The sequence below is a fragment of the Corythoichthys intestinalis genome, unplaced genomic scaffold, assembly GCF_030265065.1.
Source record: "Corythoichthys intestinalis isolate RoL2023-P3 unplaced genomic scaffold, ASM3026506v1 HiC_scaffold_23, whole genome shotgun sequence".
NCBI classification, from domain to species: Eukaryota; Metazoa; Chordata; class Actinopteri; order Syngnathiformes; family Syngnathidae; genus Corythoichthys; species Corythoichthys intestinalis.
Window position 1 is genome coordinate 3,784,454 of NW_026651592.1, and position 27,319 is coordinate 3,811,772.

General features: G+C 39.0%; 1 protein-coding gene across 3 annotated transcripts in view; it reads right to left on the minus strand.

The window, feature by feature from the left end:
* The window catches only part of LOC130911142 (cell adhesion molecule-related/down-regulated by oncogenes-like), a 136,298-nt gene that overhangs the window by 53,337 nt on the left and 55,642 nt on the right, over positions 1-27,319 (minus strand). For all 3 annotated transcript variants that reach the window (XM_057828897.1, XM_057828896.1, XM_057828898.1), the window contains exons 2-7: positions 9,138-9,277; positions 8,223-8,501; positions 4,927-5,073; positions 4,701-4,844; positions 2,610-2,903; positions 2,273-2,545 (exon numbers count right to left, since the gene is read on the minus strand). In XM_057828897.1, the coding sequence (XP_057684880.1) occupies positions 2,273-2,545; positions 2,610-2,903; positions 4,701-4,844; positions 4,927-5,073; positions 8,223-8,501; positions 9,138-9,277 (1,277 nt within the window). The remainder of the gene's footprint in view (positions 1-2,272; positions 2,546-2,609; positions 2,904-4,700; positions 4,845-4,926; positions 5,074-8,222; positions 8,502-9,137; positions 9,278-27,319) is intronic.

The window sequence follows — 27,319 nt, forward strand, 5'->3', positions numbered from 1 at the left end:
GATCGCTATATTTATTTAGTTTTTTGAATCCCGCGCCATGAAAATGAGTGACTTCCGGCTTCGGTCTTGCATTGAGGAGGAGGGCGCTGTGACGTGTACGGTAGAAGACGTTCTCTTCACTATACAGTGTACTGTTGTGTATGAGGACGAAGGATTCAGCTGATTTTGCGGATTAATACTTTTATTTTTTGCATCACGCCAGCCAAACGGCTGCAGAAAAATCATTCTGTATGCGGGAGAGGCGTATGCGCCTTTTTGGAGTTTCAAAAGGTTCCCATTCACCGTGGATATTTACTGTGGGACCATTGGACTTACAAGGAAGTGAGTAAACATCTTGTTTTGTATTATGTCAAATACGAATACAGTGATTACAAAGTAAACACTATAAAATTCCTTTAGATAAAGGACTACTTACGTTTGATCATTGATAGGCATGTAAAAAGCTATCCTCATGCTCATTAGCAGTTAGCTGTTAGCGCGTTAGCTACACAACAACTCCAGCCACCCTCCTCCGGGGAACGAACTGTAAATTGCACTCCGCCGGGCGGTTTGCCGATCCGCAAAGAAACTCGACAACCGGGTCGTCATGTCAAATAATCCAGGCTAGTTATGTGTGATTTTCCACTTCGAAGACTTTGAAACATCCCTCGGTTCGGGTTAGCATGTCGGCTAGCTGTCACTCCTTCTGGTCTGTTTACATTCTCCGAAGCCGGGGAAGGGAAATTACATATGTCCGATTTAGGTGTCATAAAATATCGTTCGGGAGGTGTGACAGTAAAGGTGAAGTCGACTGTTTTTACCATTATGGAGTAATTTTGCCATTTCGTCTTGAATAAATGGATTTTTATTAATTTATATTCCATTTAGCACAAGATTGTTATTTGTCATGACCATGCCATTTATTTAGCATTTGGGGAAAGTACTTGGGTAAAAAGAATATCCTGTAAAAATATTGAAGTAAAGAGACAGAAACAATGACATTTTGCCGCTCTCTTCGTCGCGTTTTCCTCATTGTGAATAGTTCCCCCTCGACGGGCTGACTGGTCCTTCTCAAGCCATTTATATAGCTATTGGGGAAAAATACTTGGATAAAAAGAATATCCTGTAAAAATATTGGGAGTAGAGAGACTGAAACAATGACATTTTGCAGCTCTCTTCGTCGCGTTTTCCTCGTTCTGAACAATTCCCCCTCAATGGGCTGAATAGTAAAACCGATGAGCCCAGTCTACCGCTGACGTCATCCACCTGTTGGGGACGCTAAAGCCCTATAATGGTAGGCGTGGCTAACCGGCAGATTAAAAGACTAATTTCTCGTCATCTGCGCTTTGCTAAATTGTTGTATATAGTCGAATCGTCTCAAAATATGATTCTAATTCACATAATAATGCCATTTAAGACTTTTTTTCTGGTGTCATATGCTCTTTAAATGAGCTATTATTTATTTTATTATGTGTTTATATTTTACAAATGTGATGTAGTATTCATTTATATTGTGTATTTTATGTTGTATAACTTATAACTGTAATTGTTGTATGACTAATTCCTATGTGAATATTAGTTCCTACTTGTTTTGTTGTGGTAGGAGGGTTTTGTATTGAACACGGGGCCGTGTTGTTTATTATTATAGCAGAGAAGACAGCAGCAAATCAACAAAGACAAGTCAACTGTGCCCCGATCTACCACTCAAGAGATCTGATTGACTCAAAAAGGTGGTTACGATTGCATATCCACCGTATTTTTACACGAGTGACTTCAGGTCTGCCCGGTCGTAGCTACCAGTAGTAGTATTGACGCAGGCGGGTCGCATCTCGCGTAAAACAATAAACTCTGCCGTTCTTTTCGCGTGCGTCCTGTTGAGCAGCTTCTGGGACACATCTAACACTCGGCCGCACTGCAACTGGTGTGCATTGGCTGATTGACTTTAACGCCCACGTTTCACTGCGTTCTCGCGGCGGCCACATTGTCGCGCCGTTGATGTTTCTAGGTTATACTCTCCTACCGTGTTGGTCCTCATTATAGTAGAGAAGAGGGAGTAAATATAATCTATACAAAGAAACTAACCCGATCGACTCACAGCCTCGAAAAGTAAGGGTTACATTACGTCAGAAACTCGTTCGGTACGCCTCCGTTCCGAACCGAGCACCACGTACGGAAAAGGTTCAATACAAATACATGTACCGTTACACCCTTAATATTCGTTAATAGCACTGGAAAATGATAATTCATTCCCAGACTGACCAGTTCGAATGTATTGAATGAGTTTATGACGTACCAGTCTGAAACGTCAGCATTCCCGACGACTGCGCTGACCCGACGCCGTTGTCCAGCAGACATTGGTACACGCCTTGGTCCGACAGAACCACATCCCTGATGACGAGCTGGTTACCGGACATCAGGACGCGATGTGAGGCGACTAAGGGTTCGGCGTTGAACAGCCAGGTGACGTTTGGGGCGGGATTTCCCGCAGCTCTGCAGCTGAAACGAGCAGTGGATCCAGGCGAGTCTAGCTGTTGGTCAGTGAGGCCTTCTAACATAGTCGCCGGTTCTGTAAGTTGTGAAAAGTCGCATCAGATTTGTCGGACAAAGGTTCTTAAATGCCATGTTCTTACCGAGAATGTTGACGGTGTAGTTGGCGCTCCTGACCGACCCTCGCTCGCTCTCAGCGGCGCAAACGTACACCCCGGCGTCATCCGTCGTCACAGAGACGAGTTCCAAATTGTCGCGTAGGCGTCGCAGAGAAGGACCGACATGGACACGCTCACCGTTTTTAAACCACGTGGACGCAAGGGATGGACTTCCGGAAATGACGCATTCTAGCGTGTACGACTGTGACCGCTGCAGTGTTACAGTCATGGGGGTGATGGGGTAAACTATTTCCATTGGAAAGGATGGGGAGTCTGCAACTAAATAGAGTAGAATGGAATAAGACTTTTAATGTTTGTTTGCGCAGTTTTCCCACTTTAATGTTCTACCCATTGGCTGCCATTGACCATTAATCATTAATAGTTTGTTTTACCTAAAAAAATAGACTTCACAATGATATTGACGGGACACATTCCCCAGACATTCTGCCACGCCTTCAAGTCATCCCACACACCGCTTCAGTCGGTCGAAGTCGGTCGCAGTTATTCTCAAACACATGCAGTGATCCAATGCCGGATTTAGGTTGAAAAAGTACGAAAGCTGTACTGCATACAAACGGAAAGGATTGTCTCAGGAGTGATTTGTTCGAGGATTCAAGGTAACTATTATATTTGCATGCGTTTTGAAAATCAATTGGAGAAATTAATCGCTATTGCATTGGCGTCATATTTCGCAATATGTACGTAAAATATATGCAATTGCATGGTATTTTTGCTTTTAACTAACCAACCAACCAACCAACCAACCAACCAACCAACCAACCAACCAACCAACCAACCAACCAACCAATCGAGACTGTTTTATGTTCACGTCTATAAAGAATTCAGGGATTTAAGCATTTATTCACAAGAATTTTCAACGTCAAAAGCTCTTTGTGGTGATAAGGCAGCGCCACAGTGGCTTAAAGACTAGCAGCACATTCGATATTTTTACGTAAAATAAATGCTAACTGCCCGTTTTTTTTGCTTTTAACTAGGGCTGTCAAAATTATCGCGTTAACGAGCGGTAATTAATTTTTTAAATTAATCCCGTTAAAATATTTGACGCAATTAACGCACAAATGCCCTGCTCAAACAGATTAAAATGACAGCACAGTGAAAGCTGTACCTGTTGTGTTTTTCGGAGTTTTGCCGCCCTCTGCTGGCGCTTGGGTGCGACTGATTTTATAGGCTTCAGCACCCATGAGCATCGTGTAAATAATTATTGACATTAACAACGGCGGGCTACTAGTTTATTTTTTGATTGAAAATTGTACAAATTGTATTAAAACGAAAACATGAAGAGAGGTTTTAATATAAAATTTCTATAACTTGTACTTAAATTTATCTTTTAAGAACTACAAGTCTTTCTATCCATGGATTGCTTTAACAGAATGTTAATAATGGTATTGCCATCTTGTTGATTTATTGTTGTAATAAAGAAATACAATACAATGTACCGTATGTTGAATGTATATATATCCATCTTGTGTCTTTATCTTTCCATTCCAACAATTTACAGAAAAATATGGCATATTTTATAGATAGTTTGAATTGCGATTAATTGCGATTAATTACGATTAATTAATTTTTAAGCTGTAATTAACTCGATTAAAAAATTTTAATCGTTTGACACCCCTACTTTTAACCAAGAATCGAGACTTAACCAAGAATCCAAACTTTTACGCCCATATCTATAAAGAATTAATGGATTTAAGCATTTATTCACAAGAATTTTCAACGTAAAAAGCTCTTTGTGGTGATAAGGCGACGCCACAGTGGCTTAAAGACTAGCAGCACATTCGACATATTTCCGTAAAATTAATGCTAACTGCCAGTTTTTTGCTTTTAACCAGGAATCGAGACTGTTTTACGCCCATATTTATAAGGAATTCAGGGATTTAAGCATTTATTCACAAGAATTTTCAACATAAAAAGCTTTGTCTGTGTTTCCACTCGGTCAGCTTTGACATAGATAGAACCGCTATTAATCGGCCCTGCGCTCCGTGTCCCGTCAATATATTATGAAGTCTAAGCTAAAAAGTAAAATACCGATTGTTTAAATCCAAGGGGACTTACATAGTACAGACAGTTTGGTACCATGGGTTTGTGTGAAAGTTTCGCCCGTGACGGGATTGTACGAGCCACATTTGTAGGTGCCTTGATGGCGGGGTGAAACGTTCGGGATCTGGAGGTTGCCAGATGGAAGAACCAAGTAGTCATCTAAAACGAGAGAACCAGAAAATTTCAGCCTAAGAAAAGCAACTTGGAATTCGATGTACAATTCTTAAAGAAAACACAGTACCTGTGGACTTCTCCACACGTTCGCCTCGCACTCGTAACCTAGGCAAGGCCGCCGGGACACTTCGGGGCAGAGGACACTCGATGACGACCGCGCCGCCTTCCTGGACAGACAGCAAGCGCCGGCGGCTGTCTTCGTACTGCCAGATTTCTGCAAGGTTCATCAGAAAAGGAATGTTAGGAAGTGGTGAGTGTTGTTATGACTGTGAAAAGGAAAACCCAAAGGCTCATTAAGGATGTCAAAACGTCTTTTGCTTCCTTCCCGTCGCCACTCGGCGGCAGGCGTCCTCGCCCCGTTTGAAAAGCAACTTCCTGTCTTGCCTCAATATTTAATGCAGTGGTGGAGAGTGACAAACTATGACTACTGCCATTGATGTTAAAAACTAAACTCCCCACTTCCTACTATATTGGCTTGTGGATCCTGTGCCTTCTACTGGCTAACTCCTAATTAAACATACACAATTAATTCATCGCCCTTGATACAAAAAAAAAAAAAAAATCGGATCTGAGGATCAATGCGTATACATCACTTGAACTTACCTACCAAATTTCATTGGGATCAATCCAAGAATATCAGAGAAATAACTCAAAATGTTAGTGTACACACCAATAACAGGTGATAATGTAAACCCTGCACAATTGTCATAAAGCGATGTCGCCATATAGTCCAAAATTTTACAAGGTTTTTACGAGGCTTTAAACAGGTTTATTTGAATGGTGGAAATTTTATAACGCAAATGGTAGATTGCTCTGCAAGCCCCCAGTGGCAACTTGCGGTACTGCAAGTATATATATGCTACCTACCCATAGGCGGCGATTAAGTTGGGGCCGGGGGGGGGCATAGCCCCCCTGGTGGCCGAAAATGTAATTGCAGTTAATTGACTTTCCAATATACTGTATGAGTTTAAAATTAAGACTTTGCCGGTAAAATGTTGCTATAAAAGTTGTAAACAACAAAAAAATGTATGAAATGAACAAAAAATATTTTTATAATCGGTCAAAATTATTTTTCAAACAGATCATGTGAATAGCACCTTCGAGACGGTCATTTGCTTGGCTTAGCCAAAAAAAAAACAAACAAACACCTTAGAACAGAAGAGACAAGATGGATGTATGTAATTTTTTCAAACCTAAGGTTTCAAAAGCGGAAACAACTACTGAGCGAGAACCAAGGACTGAAGAAGTGGACCACGAAACACCGGAGAGCACCGCCAAAATGGTAAGAGGGGTTTCAGTTTGCCCTAATAAAGACGTTAATTGTACAATAGAGCCACCACCGGCCGTGCCATATTCAATGGATGACGATCTTGGCCAAAAGCATAGCTGTCCTAAGCAGCCTGATTTAGAATTTCCCTCAAAAATGATGGTAAACAAAAAAAAAAGAAAAAAAAAAAAAAGGTAATTTTCTACGTATTATTATAAATGTTCCTGGCTGGAATATTCAGTCTAAAAGGATGTGGATGTACATACAGGATGCCTGTATGTACTAGCATGGGCTAAACTACTATCCAAGCATATATCTTGCAAGTTAATTTTATTGCCGACACTGCGTTTTGGGGTCATCAACATTTTTGCCCTTTCCTGCCACATAAGTAAAACTCCGCCTAAAGTATGTACCTACCTAGTTGTAAGTAGTGTTGTAAGCTCTTTATGACTACCCTTACCAAAGGGACGCCAAGTGAGGAGAGGATACACTGATTAATTAGGGTGTGACAGGGCAGGGTGAGTGCACAAGCAGTCTTAGTATATCTAGTAATATATATATTATACATATATACTGTATCGTGCTGCAACGATTAATCGATTAAATCGAGTAATTCGATTAGAAAAAAGCTTGGAATCAAATTTTGCTGCTTCGAAGATTCGTTTAGGGCTGCAGCTATCGAATATTTTAGTAATCGCGTAATTGACTGAAAATTCTATCGATTAATCGAGTAATCGGATAAAACATTTTTTTAGGTAAAGAGCAATTATAAATATACATGAGAAAAAAAGACAGTTCATCTAATATTGAACCATTTTCAGTCAATCAGTCTTTATTTTCGATGTACATTGTTGAAAACAGCCAACAATTGCATCTCAGATGTGACTATAAAAAAAATTCACTGCTTTCGCTAAAAAAACTTCTAGATTTTATAAAAAAAAAAAAAAGATATTTCTTACCTAAAAATGTCATTACGCTTGATAACACACATCACTTAAAAGCTAGGTGTTTTTCCCACGTGTTTCAATTGAATTTCCATTTGTGTCAAGCTATTTTTAACTTCTAGTTGAGTTTTAAGTTAGTCTAAACTATACGTCCCGATAGGATTTTGAGTTTTTGCAGTGTTCAAATTAAATAAATGTATGATACCTGTTGTATTGGAGCACATTAGGGACCAGTGCAACTTGGTGTTTTATCCAGCAATGACTATTGAGCTAAAATTGACAGTTAGCATTTTACACCCCCATCACTCTACAGCACTACGTTTTCGCAGATTAAATAAAGCCTATATGTAAGACACGTTTGCCACGCATTGACAGTGGTCATAATAAATAGAAACGTAGCCCTCCACACGGCTAACGTTAAGGGCTAACATTACGTGATTGAGACAGTAACGTTATATTTATTAGCGCTGAGAAGCCTACTGCCTTAAGATGGCGGCTGTTTACGACTTCCGCCCAGACGCGGCCGAGTCTGTCATTTCGCATCTAGTTCTAAATACATGCGTTATCTATGAGACGCATCAGACGCTACCTGCTACCACCGTAGCATCATATATGCGGCCGTAGTTTTTAGCAACATTGGCGTAGTTTGTGGCGGCTGTCGGCTATAATAAGGGTTTTTTTTAATTTTTTTTTATTGCTTCTTCCTCTACTCACGCGTTGCTCCGCATTAAAAGTAGTCCGGGCAAAACGTGATGCTTAGAGCTGGCAAAATTAAACGATTCCTCGAGGTGAATAAAATTATTCGGATCAGTTTTTAAACTCGAGTTACTCGAGTAGCTTGAGTATTCGTTTCAGCTATAGATTCGTTTATTTAAAGCGGCGTTGTAATGGTTTGTTTTGAAACTGTTTGCATTTAGGTTTATTCATTTGTGTGTATACACTGCCCTCTAGTGGCAACAGTGAATATGACTTAACACATTTAACACGGCTGAATCGAGCTGCTCCCTGTTAAGACCTCCCTGTTAAGTTTTTGTTTCAGATAATGGTTTTGAAGCATTTGTACTTTAGTTTATAGGTATATTTAGCAGTTTTTTGTATATCTGTGCTTTGAGTCCAGAAGTACCTTAAGAGCATAAAGGGAAGAGGCCATACCTGCCAGCACCACATGCGCGTACCGGCTAGCCACAGCTGTTCCTTGGGTAGACCGTGCCACACACTGATATCCACCGGCATGGGCACGCTGCAGGGAGGTGATGGTGAGAGTACCACCGTTCACCTCCACACCAGGCAGGGTATCAACAAGCAGGGGGGCACCACGAAAGCGCCAGGAGAGCGCCGCCGATGGGGGCCTGACGGCGCAGTGCAGGCGAGCCGCCGAACCAGGACTCTGGACCAATGAGGCGGGCTCAGAGCGGAAAGATGGATATTGAACTGAGGAGGGAAAGAGAGTGGATGATGAATGGAGGGAGTAAAACCACGTTTCCACTGGGCGGTAAATTGTGACAAGTGATGCACATGTGGGAGGGACAGCCACGGGCTGCGTCAGCTACAGAAATAGACATCAGAGGAGGACGTTTAGACACTAAGGCTGCGTATGCTGGAGTTTTGTAAAAATCTGTTTCTTAAAGTGCCATTTTTTGGCTGCTATTAACGATAGTCAAAATGTATGGATGTACTGTATGTATGAATACTCTTACCTCAGAAACTTTCAATGAGTTTGTCACTAGTAGATGTAAAATCTATTTTAACTGAGAGGCTGGCAACCCTCCCAGTTAAAATGGAGGGTAAAATGCTAGCTAGCTGATCGCCACAGCTTTGAAATTACACCAAAAATGCATTGGGATCGTACTGGAAATAAACAACACTTCTTCAACTTGGGTGACTTCCAGTTCATAGCACTAGCATCGATAAGCAACATCAGTGATGTAAAACTGGTGTTAAAGCTGTATGTTGGGCTACTTTGGTTTATCTTACTGTACAATCAAAATAACTGTGGTTTAATTTAGTACAGTACCCTTTGACATGACGGTGGGAGTTTAGTCCTAGCCTAAGTTGGCGAGAACTTACGTGTGCAGCTAATAAGCAGGGACTGGCTGAGGCACAGCACAGTGGACAGGAAGACCCTGAGGCCACCGTCCATGGTGCCCTGGGACCCCTGCCAGCGGCCGTGATTGCCTGGTGGGCACGCCCTCCTCCAATTGGCCAACCTGAAAGACGAGGAGGAGGAATTACAAACAAAAACATGTCAGAAACCAGCTTGTCGTCCCAGCGACCAAAGGAGACAATGGGGAGCATCTCTCTAATCTTCACATGGCACCACTTGACCCCCTCTTCGCACCCTCGGGAGAAGGGACGACCTGATACAGAAAAATGAGCTTCGTGTTGGGAGTGTGCGACTTCTCTCTTCATATCACTCTTGTCACACGGCTCTGCTTCCTCATAGGTTCACTCTAGCCTAACGTCCTTCACCAGTCCTGGCTGGATGACCGCAGAAAAGGCGGACGTAATTAGGAGAATTCCTCCATCCTTTTCAAGCAGACCCCCTCCCATTTCTCCTCGTCCTTTTTCTCTTTGTGAGAGTAATCCAGTCCAGGCTTTGATCCAGGGGTTCCTGCTCGGTAACCAGGACTTGAGTCCCACAATGGCCGCCCAGCTGTGATATTGATGCCAACGCTACAGCGGAAGGAGCCGAGGGGGCAAATGAAAAAAGATGGTGAGTATGGGGTCCAACAGGGAACTGGATGGGGGCTAAAGCTACACTAAGACAATTTAGGAAATGCTATTTCAATACGTTACATTTTTGTACTGTGGCTAATCTTTTAAAACCTAAAATGGATTACGATAGTTTTGTCTCTCGTTGAACAAGTTTCACAACACAGCATTACCAAACCGGGGTAAATGGTTAGCATCTCCCTGGCTGGCTGGGTAGTTTACCAGACACGCACGAAAGGCCCTGTGCTGGGGAGACCTAACAGTCGCATTTGGCAGAATGTATTATACACCGGATTAAAAGTGACAAAATTCCAAATATGCTAGTTTTACTCACACATACTCTGTGACATTTACGGTGATAGATGAACCAGAGTTGCTCTAAAAATATATTTATTTTACACTGACCACACAATAACTTTAGCATTAGTGCGGCAACGATTAATCGATAAACTCAAGTAATCGATTAGAAAAAAAAAAAGGTTCGAATTAAATTTTGCTGCTTCGAGTATTCGTTTAATTAAAGTGGCGCTGTAACGGTTTATTTTAGGGTTGTCAAACGATTAAAATTTTTAATCGAGTTAACCACAGCTTAAAAATTAATTACAGTAATCTCTGGACTATAAGGCGCACCTGACTATAAGCCGCCACCCACCAAATTTGACACAAAAACAGCATTGTTCATAGATAAGCTGCACTGGACAATAAACTGCAGCTGTCCTCACTGTATTATGAGGTATTTACGCCTAAAGATATTAACCGGTAACACTTTATTTGACAGCGGCATAATACGACTGTCATAAGACCAAATGAACCACCATAAAGCTTTGAACCAAATGGCTGCAAAGCTTCATTGCTTCAAGAAGCTTCATTTGGCCATCACTGCTCCCTTGGGGGAGACAGTCAACCTCTGCTGCCACCTGCTGTCAACACTATTGTCATCTAACGGGCCTACTAGCATGCATTGTAGCACTACAAATGTAAATAACAATGAAAATTCATGTTCTGTGCTAATTATTTCTTCAGTTACTGTTCCAGTTGTTTCATTAATTGCTAGCTCTGGTATTTGGTAAAACTTTGACAGTAGCGCCATAAAACTGTCGTAAGACCATCATAATTATGACATGACACTGCCATGAGCATTAATGGCATCATGACAGATGTCATTTTGTGTCATCCGGCAAATTATCTCACTTTTGAATAGATGTAAAAGATCCGAGTTGGACATAAATGGAGTGTGGGTGACATAATTTGCCATGATGATACTAAATGACATCTGTCATAAACATTCGTTAACGGCCATGAAAAGTGTTATAATCTTATGTATTATGGCAATTTTATGATGCCACTGTCAAAAAAAGTGTTACCTATTGACCGAAATAAATCAACAAATAAGCCGCACTGGACTATAAGACGCGGGATTCAAAATGAGGGGAAAAAAGTAGGGGCTTATAGTCCGAAAATTATGGTAATCGTAATTAATCGCAATTCAACCCATCTTTAAAATATGCCATATTTTTCTGTAAATTATTGTTGGAATGGAAAGATAAGACACAAGACTGATATATACATACAACATACTGTGTACAGTAAGTACTGTATTTGTTTTGTTCGTGTTTGTTAGTGTTTTGTTAATGTTTTTTTTAGGGCTGTCAAAATTATCGCGTTAACGCGCGGTAATTAATTTTTTTAATTAATCACGTTAAAATATTTGATGCAATTAACACACATGTCCCGCTCAGACAGTATTCTGCCTTTTGGTAAGTTTTACAGCAAGGCTTTTTGTGCTGTCTAACAGCGAACCCTTGTGGTCGCTTTGCGACATGGTTTATTGTTGTCTTGCCAGTTCAATATGGCTGCACGACATCTCGGGCTGACGCCTACGTTGTAATGTTGTGCCTATATGATCCTTGGACAAGATTTGTCCGTAAGTATGGTTGCTGTAAATAATGTACATATTATGTTAGTAAGCGAAATGTTATATTTTTTTGTATGAGACGCTTTTTGTTTATGTTTAATGAACCTGTATAGCGTGCTAAGCTAACGTTGTTGCTAATGCAATGCTTGTGTAATTTTTTTGTAGTTTTACGAAGGTCTAAAGAGGACAATGGTTTGAGGCCATTTTATTAATAAATCAGACGAAAAAGAAAGAAGTCTGATTATTATGGCGTCGTTCACGAGCTGTCTAGCTTTGGAAAAAGTAGACGCTTCGGAGTGAGGACAGCATAGACAGATTTAAATGACAGTAGAGTGAAATGCCCACTACAGTCCTTATGTACCGTATGTTGAATGTATATATCATCCTGTGTCTTATCTTTCCATTCCAACAATTTATTTTACAGAATATATATATAATTTACAGAAAAATATGGCATATTTTATTGATGGTTTGAATTGCGATTATTTGCGATTAATTACGATTAATTAATTTTTAAGCTGTAATTAACTCGATTAAAAATTTTAATAGTTTGACAGCCCTAGTTTTTTTTTTTTTTAATGCATTAGTAATTTAGTTTAGAGGTATATTTAGCTGTTTTTTGTGGGAATATGTGTCTGAACCATTTGTTAAGAGCATTGTAAAAAAAGTTAACATTTTATAGCATTTAAGCTAGCGGACTTTTGCTATATAAGTTAGCCAATTATTCGTTCCTTGTACATGGATCCTCATTTATTTACTTTTTATACTGTTTGAGGCTGAGCTCAGGTATTTTAATTTTTCATGTTCCTTATCCGATTACTCGATTATTCGAACTAACTAGTTCATCGACTAATCGACTACTAAAACAATTGATAGCTGCAGCCCTATTTAGCATATTACCATATAAAACATTCAAACACATTAATCTAATGTTATTGATGGTAGCTTTGCAAGTTATGCAAAAGCTACAACCTTGTAATATTCCTTTTTTTGTCTAATGACATTTCTTCGGTGTGCCACCCAGCCAAAAACGTTTGAACCACAAACACTGTTCAAACACCATAATAACCGGAATTCTCCTGTGATGCAGCTCTCTTAAGTTTGACATTTCAAAAATTTCCATTCACCCCGAAACAGTTTTTATTGGTTAAAGAAAAAAATGTGATTAGTCCTACAGTTTTTGTCCAAATCACATCATTTACACATAAAAAATTCAGACCGCGAAGGGCCACAAAAGCTGTATGCACTTTTTCGCCAAAAAATGTACAGTTCTAAAATTTGCAAATAACATACCCATTCATTTCTAATGGGCAAAATTTCCCATTGATTTCCAATGACCCTATTTGCTATCATTTATCATATTGATTTCCAACCCAAGTGACTCAATATAAACAGGAAGTTACAACTAAATGCACCAAAATCAAAACACAATGACCGCAGATCAATAGGAAGGGACCCCAAAATGACCCCAGATCATTAGGAAGTATCCCTATAACAACAGATATTGACCCTAAAATTATCCCAAATCAACAGGACCTAATATGACCCATAAGCGACAGGAAGTGATGCGATATCAACAGAAAGTGACCCGATATACAGTGGGGCAAATAAGTATTTAGTCAACCACAAATTGTGCAAATATTAGAGGGGCCTGTAATTGTCAACATGGGTAAACCTCAACCATAAGAGACAGAAATCAGAAAATCACAATGTTTGATTTTTAAAGAATTTATTTGCAAATCATGGTGGAAAATAAGTATTTGGTCAATACCAAAAGTTCATATCAATGCTTTGTTATGTACCCTTTGTTGGCAATAACGGAGGCCAAACGTTTTCTGTAACTCTTCACAAGCTTTTCACACACTGTTGCTGGTATTTTGTCCCATTCCTCCATGCAGATCTCCTCTAGAGCAGTGATGTTTTGGGGCTGTCGTTGGGCAACACGGACTTCCAACTCCCTCCACAGATTTTCTATAGGGTTGAGATCTGGAGACTGGCTAGGCCACTCCAGGACCTTGAAATGCTTCTTACGAAGCCACTCCTTTGTTGCCCTGGCTGTGTGTTTGGGATCATTGTCATGCTGAAAGACCCAGCCACTTCTCATCTTCAATGCCCTTGCTGATGGAAGGAGATTTTCACTCAAAATCTCTCGATACATGGCCCCATTCATTCTTTCCTTTACACAGATCAGTCATCCTGGTCCCTTTGCAGAAAACAGCCCCAAAGCATGATGTTTCCACCCCCATGCTTCACAGTGGGTATGGTGTTCTTCAGATGAAATTCAGTATTCTTTCTTCTCCAAACACGAGAACCTGTGTTTCTACCAAAAAGTTCTATTTGGGTTTCATCAGAGCATAACACATTCTCCCAGTCCTCTTCTGGATCATCCAAATGCTCTCTAGCGAACCGCAAACGGGCCTGGACATGTACTTTCTTCAGCATGGGGACACGTCTGGCAGTGCAGGATTTCAGTCCCTGGCGGCGCATTGTGTTACTGATAGTAGCCTTTGTTACTGTGGTCCCAGCTCTCTGTAGGTCATTCACTAGGTCCCCCCGTGTGGTTCCGAGATTTCTGCTTACCGTTCTTGTCATCATTTTGACACCACGGGGTGAGATCTTGCATGGAGCCCCAGATCGAGGGAGATTATCAGTGGTCTTGTATATCTTCCATTTTCTAATAATTGCTCCCACAGTTGATTTTTTTACACCAAGTGTTTTACCTATTGCAGATTCAGTCTTCCCAGCCTGGTGCAGGTCTACAATTTTGTGTCTGGTGTCCTTCGACAGCTCTTTGGTCTTGGCCATGGTGGAGTTTGGAGTGTGACTGACTGAGGTTGTGGACAGATGTTTTTTATACCAATAATGAGTTAAAACAGATGCCATTAATACAGGTAACGAGTGGAGCCTCGTTAGACCTCGTTAGAAGAAGTTAGACCTATTTGACAGCCAGAAATCTTGCTTGTTTGTAGGTGATCAAATACTTATTTTCCACTCTAATTTGGAAATAATTTCTTTAAAAATCAATGTGATTTTCTGCGCTTTTTTCCACATTCTGTCTTTCATGGTTGATTACAGGCTTCTCTAATCTTTTCAAGTAGGAGAACTTGCACAATTGGTGGTTGACTAAATAATTATCTGCCCCACTGTACCAACCATCACCATAGAGGTACCATCGCAATTTCTCCAAATATTGCATTTTCTTGTTGCATACATTAACTCATTGGCTGCCATTGACGACAATAGACGCCCAATCTATTTTGAATGTTCATTCGCCCCCTCACAGTTAAAATTGATTGGACGTCTATCCCTGTCAATGTCGCTGAAACATGATATTTAAAAGCCAGTTTAAAGTGGATCAGACATCTTTCACTGACAAAGGCAAAACAGGTGTAAAAGCGTTTAAAGAGATAATAAAATGGCTAAAGGCGGCAGAGCTTGGATTTCAATGCACTACTGTGTAATCGGACTGCAAGTATACTTTGTGGCGTCTCACATCAAACCCGCTTGGCAACACCGCACGTTGCGACAGGCCCCCAGTTCGCCGGATTCATGATCTATAATTACAATAATAATACACGGGAGCCAATAAAATATGTGAGCGGGAACACTGTCCCTCAAGACTGGTAGTGGGCATAGTATAGCTCGCACACATTTAAATTACAAACATTGTTGAACATTTGTTTCATTAATTTAGCTGATTTTATGTGTAAAAATCGATAAAATATAGTGGGGAAAAAAAGTTTGGTGAATAAAAATAAATCTAATAATTTGTTTTCTGATTTATGGATGATATTCAAATTAACTCATTTGCTCTAAATAATAAAATATTATACAGTATATCAGTAAATAAAATAATTTACTTCTTTAATGTATTATTGCCAATAAAAATATTAGTAAATTTAACCATTTACAATTGCATAATACATAAAGTCCTTTGTAAAAAAAAAAAAATTCATAAATTGTCAATAATTGAAAAAAAAAAAAATTAAAATACAAAAAATACAATATGAAACATATTCACTATGGCATAATAAAGAAATTTAAAGGACCGAAACAATATAATTCTTTCATTTATAATTGCACCTGAGTCCGATTTACCAGATTTTAAGAATCTGCTGATACCGATTCTCGATCCGATTCCGAAATTATTTTTTTTTTATTTGCACAAAAGTTCCAAATATGTTACAAAACTGTACTTTTTACAGTACTTCCTCTCCCGCTTTTTCCAGGAGTGTTGTGGAGTATAAAACGTATAGATTTTGGGCATTCTTTTGGCAATGCCCTTGTATAGGGGTGTCCTGTTCACATATTTTTGCACCCGAATCCGAGTCAACTGATTTTGAGAATCTGCCAATACTGAGTCCCGATCAGATACAAAAAGAAGTGTTTAAAAAAAAAAGTTTTAAACATTTTTCTGTCCCACCGTGCCGCCTTCATAATGTAAATTATTTTAAAACAAGAATAACGTAGAAAAATGCTTGTCTTTATTAAACACGTCACTGAGTGTGTCCACTCAGATCTTCTCACGTTGCTGGGAACTGCCGCTCATTTACACACACACAATGAGTTGCCACAGCACACTACCGCTAGTGTTTAACAAGCTAAACGATGATTGACGCATTCGGCGCCTGTGAAGTTGCGCTCCCAAGCTTCTCTGGCAAGATCAAAGCTTCAATGCCTGTCAATCATCGTTAACTTAAACAAGCAAATTCAAATCCAGTGTACTACAGACCAAGAAAAGCAGCAGGAGAGACAGTGAGAGGCTGTACGAGCATGAAGCACAAAAACAGAAATATATTTTTTAATATTAAAAACTCTTTCCCCCGATTCCGATCCTCTGAAAAATTGCGCCATTGGCCCGATTTCCAATCACGTGATCGGAGGGGGACATCCCTACCATTGTATTTCTGGCATATTTTGTTACTTTTTAGCCCTTAAAAAAAATAAAAAATATATATATAATTAGGTGTGAATGATATTGGAAAAAATTACCATTGCGATGTATAATACCAAGGCTCCACACTAACATTTTGCATTGGTTGTGCTGGTGCCTTTTTCAAAATGCAGGCGCACCCACATTTTCATTGCAACACTTTTAACGCCATAACTTTAATTTCTCTCGATAACATTTATATAATTCATATGAGTGAGTCCACTGATCGTAGGGCTATAGAGCTTTCACTCGCCAGATCAAAGCTACAAACCTGTCAATCATCGCTAATTTTAAACAGCAAACTGTAATTGCCTGCTGACCTAGAAAAGCTGCAGGAGGGAGAGCGAGAGGCTGTACGAGCATGAAGCAGAAAAACATTAATATATTTTTTTAATTAAAAAGCTGATGCATGTCACCCGATTCCGATCTTCTTAAAAATGGCACGATCGGCCCGATTTCCGATCATGTGATTGGATTGGGACATCCCTAATTGCAAATATAAATATTAGTAAATTTAACAATTTTCGTAATATATAAAGTCGGAAAATTTCAAAATCGGGAAACTCATGTATTGTCAAAAAATTGAAAAAACTAAACACAAAAAAAAAAAAAAAAAAAAAAAAAAAAAACGATCAAAATAAGAAGAAAAAAAATAATTAAAACGTATTTACTACAGTTGTCCGATAATTACTTTTAACCGATATGCTGATATTATCCAACTCCAAAAATCACATACCGCCATATGCGGTTGTGGACTTAACATATTCATTATTTTTCCATTATTTATCGCTCATTTAATTTTTGCACCATGAATACAAATGGTCTGCTCACATCACAAATCCCAAGCGGCTGAGTTTGGAGACATCTAATGGTCAATAAGCATAACTGCTGTGACAAGCTGTGACCAGCCCTTGTACAAAGGCAGAAGACTTCTACATTCACTTTGAAGGCAACATGCATGTTGGCTCAAAACCGATCATGAAAAAAGTATGTCGATATTACTCAATATCATTTTAAAATGATATTAGGGGACGATATCATCGGCTACCTATAATATCGGAAGACTGTAATATTTACTATTACGTACGTTCATCATCATTGATATAGTTAAAAATAACAAAAATACAGTATGCTAATTATGACTATCATTCAAATAAAAAAATAAACACTTCAATAAATTATAATAAAAATAATGACTTTAAAAAAGTTGAAATCATTATATTCCTACATCTTATACGTCTTATTGTTGTATAAACTACATATTTTAAACTGTCATTTTTGGTGCTTTATCTACCAATGACCAATCCCAGTTATAAATATCGACAGTCTTGGTCACAAGAACTAAATTTAAAGGTCTTAGTCTCCGTTTCAAACGACTGGATTTTCTGTACAAACTGGTCAAGGTAGTGATTAGTTATTCCTCAACTTCATTAATGGGATAAAACTAGGGCTGCAGCTATCGAACATTTTAGTAATCGAGTAATCGACTGAAAATTCTATCGATTAATCGAGTAATCAGATAAATTTTTTTTTTTTTTTTTTTTTTAGGTAAAGGGCAATTATAAATATACATGAGAAAACAAGACATTTCATCTAATATTAAACCGTTTTCAGTAAATTAATGTCTTTATTTTCTATGTACATTGTTGAAAACAGCCAACAATTGCATCTCAGATGTACTCTCGGATCATAGAAGCACTGGCTCGCATCAAAGTCATCCGCCTTAGGTGCGCTATTTTCGGCTTGAACTCCTCGAGCTGAGTCCAATGGCTGGCTGGAGCCCTGGTGGCCAATATTCATCATGCATCATTCTTCATCATGCTTTTATGCCATTGGCGTAATCACCTGTTACTCAAACATGTCGGAAGTAGCGGGGAAGTTGGATCTTTCAGTCAGAATAATTCAATCAAAACTTTCTACTTAAAAAAAAAGTGCTTTCAAAACTTTTAGTACTTCAAATAAAAAATGAGTTCAAAACTTTTTGCTCTCCAAAAAAGTGACACTTCAATTACAAAATTATATATTGTATATTTAAAAAAAAAAAAAAAAAAAAAAAATATATATATATATATATATATATTCAAAAAAATATATATATTTTTTTAGGGAAGGGCAATTAATTTTTGAAACTCATTTTTTCTTTGATTGAAATTAGTTTTTTTGATTGAAGCAACTTTTTCTGGGATTGAATGATTTAGACACAAATGCCCAAACAAAAAAAGGATTGCTTCAATCAAAGAAAACAGTTTAAATGTAAAATTAAGTGTTCAAATGCAAAATTCTGAGTCTTAAATATTTTATCGCGTTCAAAAACTTTTTTTCTATGATTGATTTTTTTTTTTTTTTTAATTGAGGTGATTTTTTTGTTTGAAGCAACTTATTTTTTGATTAAATAATAAAAGCCCAAATGCAAAGCGGGACTTGGCCGTCTACAACCGCCTGCTGCACGTTTCCCCTACTTCAATCAAAAAAAAAAAAAAAAATTCTGAGACTTCAATCAAAAGAAAAAAATTCAAAGAAAAATAGTTTTCAAATGCATTTTTTTTTGTTTCAAATTTATCTTTGCATTCAAACACTTTTTTTTTATTGAAGTGACCTTTCTTAATTGAGAAATATATATTCTGATTGAGGCGGCTTTCTTTTTTTGATTGAAGCAACTTTTTTTGATTGAATACCTAAGACACAAATCTACCTCCATAGAAACCTAGCCCTCCGCAGGGCTAACGTTACGTGAGCGAGTGACAGCTAGCGACATCTTATTTATTAGCGCTGAGAATCTACTGCTTTAAGATGGCGGCTGTTTACTAATGCCACCCAGTCTGTCATTTCGCATGTAGTTCTTCATAAATGTGATATCTATGAGACGCATCAGACGCTACTTGCTACTACCGTAGCATCATGCGGGCGTAGTTTTTAGCAAAGTCGGAGTGGTTTGTAGCAGCTGTCGGCTGCGGTAAGGTTCTTTTTTTTTTATTGCTTCTTCCACTACGTACGTGACGTCAGCGCGTTGTCCCGCATTAAAAGTAGTCCGGGCAAAACGTGATACGTAGAGCTGGCAAAATTAAACGATTCCTCGAGGTGAATAAAATTACTCGGACCAATTTTTAACCTTGAGTTACTCGAGTTGCTTGAGTATTTGTTTCAGCTCTAGATAAAACACTAATAGAACTAGAGCTGTCCCGACTAGTCGACATAGTCGACGTCATCGATGACATAAATCCGTCGACGAGCACAACATCCCGTCGACGGTTAATGAAGGGTTAAAAAAAATATATGCGTGGAAAGTTCAGAATGTCGGATGCTCTGTATGCAAGCGGGGAAAGCGGCACAAAGCCAAAAAAAGCGCACCAGAGTGTCCAAAACATTGACTTATTTCAAAGAAACAACGGAGGGTACACTCTTCTGTCCCGTCTCTTCAATGCCAAGCTTGGCTGCAGGTCGGCCGTGAATAAACACCTCAAATGCCGTCACCCAGTTTGTAATTTTTTTAATTTTATTTTTTGTACACCAGAGGGTGCTGTCGCCTTACTGAATAATAATGTTTCATTGACAATGGGCCTATAAGTGCTATTAGTATTGTCCTTAATGCTAACTGAAAGGTTTATTTCATGTTATGGTTTATTTTATGGTATAGAAAATTATATAAGGTTAAAAGGTCATAAATATATACAGTATATACAGTGATTGCACTCAAGGGAGAGATTGTCAATGATAAGGTAATAAATTAAGGTAAAGGCAATTCATTGATATATAAATATGGTTTAAAAGGAAGAAGGTGAAAAGTTTCTGTTAATTTCTAATTGTGTTGTTTTATTTGTGTGCACCGCAGCTCTTACAGTGTGATTACATCAAGGATGGAATAAAAGTTGTAAACCATCAGTTTAAGAGACCACCTTTTCAATCGGGATGCTACACTAGTTAATTCTATCAGCATTTGAACTCATTGTTTATTTGTGATTTATTATTGTTATTTACGTCTTTATTTGTACTTTAATAAATAATTTAAGTGTTCCAATATGTTTTTTGTGAATTGATAAGCGTCAACAAAAATTTCATTGCTAAATTAGTAAACAAAAACCCCCCCAAAAAATTTTTTTTTAAATTATTAGATTAGTCGACTAATCGTAAAAATAGTGGGCTGACTAATCGGGAGAAAATTAGTCGTTTGGGACAGCCCTAAATAGAACCAACAAATACCTTAAATCAGACGTGTCCCAAGTGCGGCCCGGGGGCCAAATGCGGCCCGTGGTCAAATTTCATCAGGCCCCCAGCCTCTGTCATAAGATCAATAACATCTGGCCCGCACACAGACTTAATAAATTGGTCAGCAGTACTGCTTACACATTAAATGCTGCTCCTCATTTACCCACTAAAAGGCAGCAGCCCTCTAAGCAACATTACCCCGTGTGACCCTTGACTTTCAATTTTCTAAAATGGCAACAATCAACAACAACAACAAAAAGTTGACTGCGACAGCAGACGCTTCAAGGGTAGGTGGAAATTGGACTATTTCTTCACTAAAATACGCAACAACTGTATCTGCCTCATTTGCAAAGAGACAGTCGCTGTTTTTAAAGAGTTCAATGTGAGGCGATATTACCAAACAAGACACACTGACATATACGACAAGATTACAGGGAAGATAGGCAGCGAGAAATTGAAGCAACTTGAAGCTAGTTTAATTTCACAGCAGCAGTATTTCGCAAGATCCCGAGAGTTGAAGAGAACACCACAAAGGCTAGTTGCGAGATTGTTACAATTATTAGTTTAAAAAAAAAATAAAGCAAATGTGACACACAGAATGGCTTGCTAAAATTTGCTTAAATAATATTGTTCTACGTAAAGGACGTCAGCCAAGGTCGGCCCCCCACATTTTTACCACACCAAATCTGGCCCCCTTTGCAAAAAGTTTGGACACCCCTGCCTTTAATTCTCATGTCACTAACTTTCCACTGGTACCTTTAGCTTACATTGTAAGAAACACCAACAAATCCATCTTGTAATAGTTTACTGTTCAAACTTGTTATGGTTTTTTAAAATGATAATTAGGGATTTTTTTATTGGCTTGTCTCAGTCACAGTCTTGGGGAGTTCTAGTCTTGGATAAACCAATCAAATCAAAATGTTGCCCTTGACCAAAGGTTTTCATTAGCCTTGCTCCATATGATCACTGCCTCCCGTCAGTTCCTGCCAGCGCTATGGCGACCGGTTGCCCTTGTGTAAACACACACACAGCTGCCTATCGGGCCCGTCCATCTGGCGCTTCGAGGAAACACACGAGGGCATCCATCTTCCCACTTATCTGCTTGACTTTTCTCTGACATCCGCCACCATGAAGACACACACCACTAGGATATCTGGTGTCACCCCCAAAATCCCATTAGCGAGGACCTGACCGATGCTGGTGGCGCAGCATGCCGAGGTGAGGATACCGGTCTTGTCAAGGCTAGTCATTATGAAATGTCAACAAAAGATCCATATTTCTTCATATGACAAGTTGTGGAACAAGCTAAGGTCATACATGTAAGCTACAGTACAAACACTGTTAGCCAAACCACTGGAAAAACACCAGGCTAAGAGATTGTTGCTATAGCTGCACAGGGATGAATTCATACATTTTGGTGGATCAGTCACCGGTCAGTCACTAAAAATATAATCAACTAGCAGTATGGGCTGGCGTTGCTCCAGTGAAGAAGTGAAAATGGGCATTTTTGATGCCAATTTTTGGATTTTTTTTTCCACACTAAATTGGGGCATACAGAGATCAAACCCATCTAAGAACACTCCCAGATATATAAAGTGCAACTATGTAAAATGTCATCAAAATCCGCCAAGCCATTTCGGCGTCCATAAAACACGAACACACAGACAGCCACACAGACAAATTATCCTTTATAGAGATTATAAAATATCCAGCCAAAATTAATCCCTTAGTAATATTACGGAACATTGTACATTTTTTTTTTTAAATCCAGCATCTTGAAGTCACAACGTATCATCACAGCATGTTTAAATTTGTACATGAAACAGTAAAGTTTGAAAGCCAACTGCAACATTGCAATCGCAAGAGCCATCTTATGTCCAAAAGATGCCGCTGCCGCCTGCACGATCAGGGATTTTCTTTGTTCATTTTTGAGTTTTGAATTATTTTTCCACACTCAATGGTAGGAGTGGGAACCTCTCGTTACCACACGATACGATTTGCGAAACAAAGCTCACGATAACGATGATCTGACGATATAGCGATACAACGATTATCGATACATTGGTCAGGAAATCATTCTAGGATATTCTACAAACAACTAATAAACAGAAAAACAAGCCTCTGCTGCGAATTGGAATGAGTTTATCTCTAGTAGACGTCCAATCCATTTTAATGCCTATGGCCGTCATTGGCAGCCAATGCCAGGCAATGAGGTAATTTTGGGCCATTTAAGGTCATTTACCTGTTAATTTTCAGTCACTTCCTGTTGATTTTGGGGTGTTTTATGGGTCACTTCCTGTTTATTTTGAGTAACAGAACAGGAAGTGACCTGGGAATCACCCAAATGATTAGGCAGTGACTCAAACTCAACAGGAAATGACCTGTAAATGAACACCAAGTGATCTGTAAATCCCCCGAAAATCAGACAGAATGACTGCGAATGCTCTGGTTTCGAATGAACGAACGTTCCCAGTCTAAATGGATTGGGCGTCAAGGACTGTCAATGGCAACCTTACAGTTACCTGAGACACCATCATGTTGGAAGATCTTGGACGCAACTTGCTGGTTGCATTTTTTTTTTTTTTTTTTTTTTTAAAACATGGACAACTTTTTAAAACGATATCTCGATTCTTGGCAGGAGCATATCGATAACCTTTTGGGATACAAAGTATCACGATATATCACCATTTCGATATTTTGTCACACCCCTACTCAATAGCGGCCTCCAGAGATGAAACCAATCTAAGAACACTCCCACAGACATAAAGTAGATATGTGTAAAATTTCATCAAAATCCACCCAGCCGTTAAAGTGTCCATAGAGAACGAACACACACACACAGACAGTTACATTTATACATAAGTATACAGTAGATCTTGTATGCCAATTACATCTAGAGACAGTTAGCCACATTAGCCTGCTTGCATTTGGTCACGGAAATTCACGGTATATAATTTGAGCATTGTATTGAGTGAAGTTTTCATACTTTCACAAGACAGACATAATGTTTCTGATTTTAATGTCTGCCTCTCGTTGCTACGGTGATGAGGGAAGGAGTGGAATTTGTATTGCCGTTTCATACAAGTCACTGTGTCATAATTATTTTGCAGCCGCTAAATGGCGTCATTATTCTTGTCTTTGGAGTGATTTCAGTCAGATAATACCTGTTTATGAAAGCTCACATTTGACTCTAGGGGTGTGACAAAATATCGAAATGGTGATATATCGTGATACTTTGTATCCCAAAAGGTTATCGATATGCTCCTGCCAAGAATCGAGATATCGTTTTGAAAAGGTGTCAATGTCTTAAAGAAAAAAAAAATGAACCAACAAGTTGCTACCAAAATCTTCCACCATAATCGTGTGTCAGTTGACTCTAAGGCTGCATTGACGGTGCTCGACGCCATATCCATTTAGACTGGGAACGTTCGTTCATCGAAACCAGAGCGTTCACAGTCATTCTGTCCAATTTTCAGGGTATTTACAGGTCACTTGCTGTTCATTTTAGGGGATTTACAGGTCATTTTCTGTTAAGTTTGAGTCACTGCCTATTCATTAGGATGATTCCCAGTTCATTACCTGTTCTGTAACTCAAAATAAACAGGAAGAGACCCATAAAATACACCAAAATAAAAAGGAAATAACTGAAAATCAACAGGTAAATGACCTTAAATGGTCCAAAATTACCTCATTGGCTGCCACTACCGGCCATAGACGTTCAATCCGTTTGAAGTGGGAGGGAAGGCAGCAAATGAATGAATGTTCATTCGCTGCCACCCTCCCAGTTCAAATGGATTGGATGTCTACTAGTGATAAACTCATACCAATTCACAGAAAAAGCTTGTTTTTACTGTTTATTAGTTGTTTGTAGAATATCCTAGAATAATTTCCTGACCAATGTATCAATAATCGTTGTATCGTCAGTTCATCGTTATCATGAGCTTTGTATCGCAAATTGTATCATATCGTGAGGTACCAAGAGGTTCCCACTCCTATTTGACTCACATTCAAACTCTTCCAGCAATAAAACATTAAAAGTGATTATTAGAAGCAAAAAAAAGACAGACTTGAGACTGATGTCATTTAGTAATTCTCTTTTCCAGAAAATGTTTTTATCATTTTTATCAATTTTATCATTTCCTTAAACCTGGAGGGGGGGTTGTTTTGTTTTCGAGAAAGACAAATACTGTTATTTGTTTATTTAGTTATTTGTTTATTTTTTTTTAGAGTTTGGGGAAAAAAATCATTTTTTTCACTTGTTTTTTTTAAAGAAGCACTGCATGTACATTTAAGAATAAGTCTTGGTTCACAGGAAATGTCCAATGTTTTAAAATAAAACAACAATCATTGGAATAAGAAAGGTGCTGTTTATGAAAAAAATAAATATCTGCATCAGCCAAATTCGAGATTGGCAGATCATGCTTTTCAAAAATCCAGGTTCGGCCAGCAAATTGTGATTGTGCACCCCAAATTCACATTGTGTTCTCTTTAAAAGGAATGCATTACACAATGCGAAGTCTATGGTGCATAGACTTTCACTTAAGTAGCGCTTTCTACTCAAGGTACTCAATGTACTTTGACCAAATTAAAGGTGTGGTTTAGTATTTTGCTCAAGGACACTTCAGCAGTCTCAAGGGCCGAGATCAACAAAGTTATTGTTGATAAGTTCATACAATCCAAAGCAGTACAGTTATTGTCACTGGGTGCACCAAAGGTGCCCAGACCAGGAAAATCCTGGTATTCTCATTATCCTACTACACATACTGTACATACAGATTTACTAAAATAAGTAAGAAAAGAGTCAGCGAGTTCATTTTGAAAGGTTTTTCCGGAGGAGGGGCGACTGAGCAGTTGTATGCTTTATAAATGTTTGACTGGCATTTGGCTTAAGTGTGTGCTAGCAAAAGAAAATCGCGGTTTCTCGAGAATTGTACTAAATCTAAACATTTCTCTTTAAAGCCACCGTTAACCAAATAAATGTGGCATTCTTTGTAAGGAGGTAGCAGCATTTATTTGTTGTGCTGCAGATCTCCAATGAAGGGATAGCACCATCTATCCTAGTGCCTTTGGATAAAAGGGAGCTGAGGTCCTGACACAGGAGAAAATAAACACACTGACAGGTTGCCCTCAGGGAAAGCAAAGGAGGAGGAGGGGGGTTCAAGTGTAGTGGGGGTGAGAGCACCTGCAGGAACTCCTTAAAGCCTCATCAGCCCCCATGTGGGCCCGGCCCATATCCCTGTCCCATTGGGTAAACAGAGACAATAAAAAGTGATGCAGTGAAGCATCAAAGAGCCGCGGGGCAGAGGCAGAACAGGTCGCAACTGGCGCTCTTGACTTGGCTTCACAAGACTGCACAGCCGAGTGCGAGCCAACGACAAACAATGTGGGCTAGCGGGAATGAGATCAAATCTCCTCACCGCACTGACACCAAGCCAGAAACCAATCCAGACATTTGTACGATACGATTTCGCACTAAAGGATAGGATTTTGAGGGTACGCTTTTAAGGTCACTAACTTGACGGTTTACTAATCTGACCTGCGAGGAGAAGCCGACCAGAGTGCTATACCCCGAACCTGCCTGCACTCGCCCCTTGGATCTGCGGCGGGTGCTTGCATTCCTCAACTCGACACGGAGGCAAAGCCGGCGGAAAGGACAGACGCAGTGATGGGAGATAAACGTGTAAACAAGATGACGGGAAGCCGTAGATGGAGATGAGGGTAGAAAAAATTGCAAAGTCTTAACACTTAAACTGACGATTCAGTCTTGATTTACAGATTCAAAGCGCAAGAGGCCTAGTAGAAATGACATTTACCGTATTGGCCCGAATATAAGACGGCCCTGATTATAAGACGACCCCCTCTTTTTCAAGACTTGAAAAAAAGTTTTTTGAACACCAAAAAAATTTTTATACAGAACATAATTACATTACATCCGAAGCAAATGATTATAACAATATATTTGAGAGAAAAAGCATGTTATTTTGCCTCATTCAAATCTTAATATCTGAACATTAAAATATGTAAACTAAAGCGCAATCACATTCGTAAATGAATGGCTTCTGGTTTTTCAAATGTAAATAAACCAATCTATTGTTATAAAACAACAAAATTGCAATAACTGCATTAACCATCAAAGGGAGGTCTAACTGTAACTGTAGCCTTGAAACAAATCTGAATAAGGAAAAACATTGCAATAAAATAATGCAAACTGGTTAAACTTGAGAGTAGCTGAGATATGTCATGACAGAACATTAGTCCTCACGTTCAGCATTCGCTTCAATGATATCTGGCGCCATCTAGCGTCGTGAATGGGTATAATGTCTAGACCCCGAATATAAGACGACTCCCACGTTTTCAGTCTTATTTCAATGCAAAAAACACCGTCTTATATTCGGGCCAATACGGTATATAAATGAAAGTTGCTCAAAGTATATAATGCAAAAGGTTTAAACACAAAAAAAAAAGAGATCAAATGGACGCAGCCAT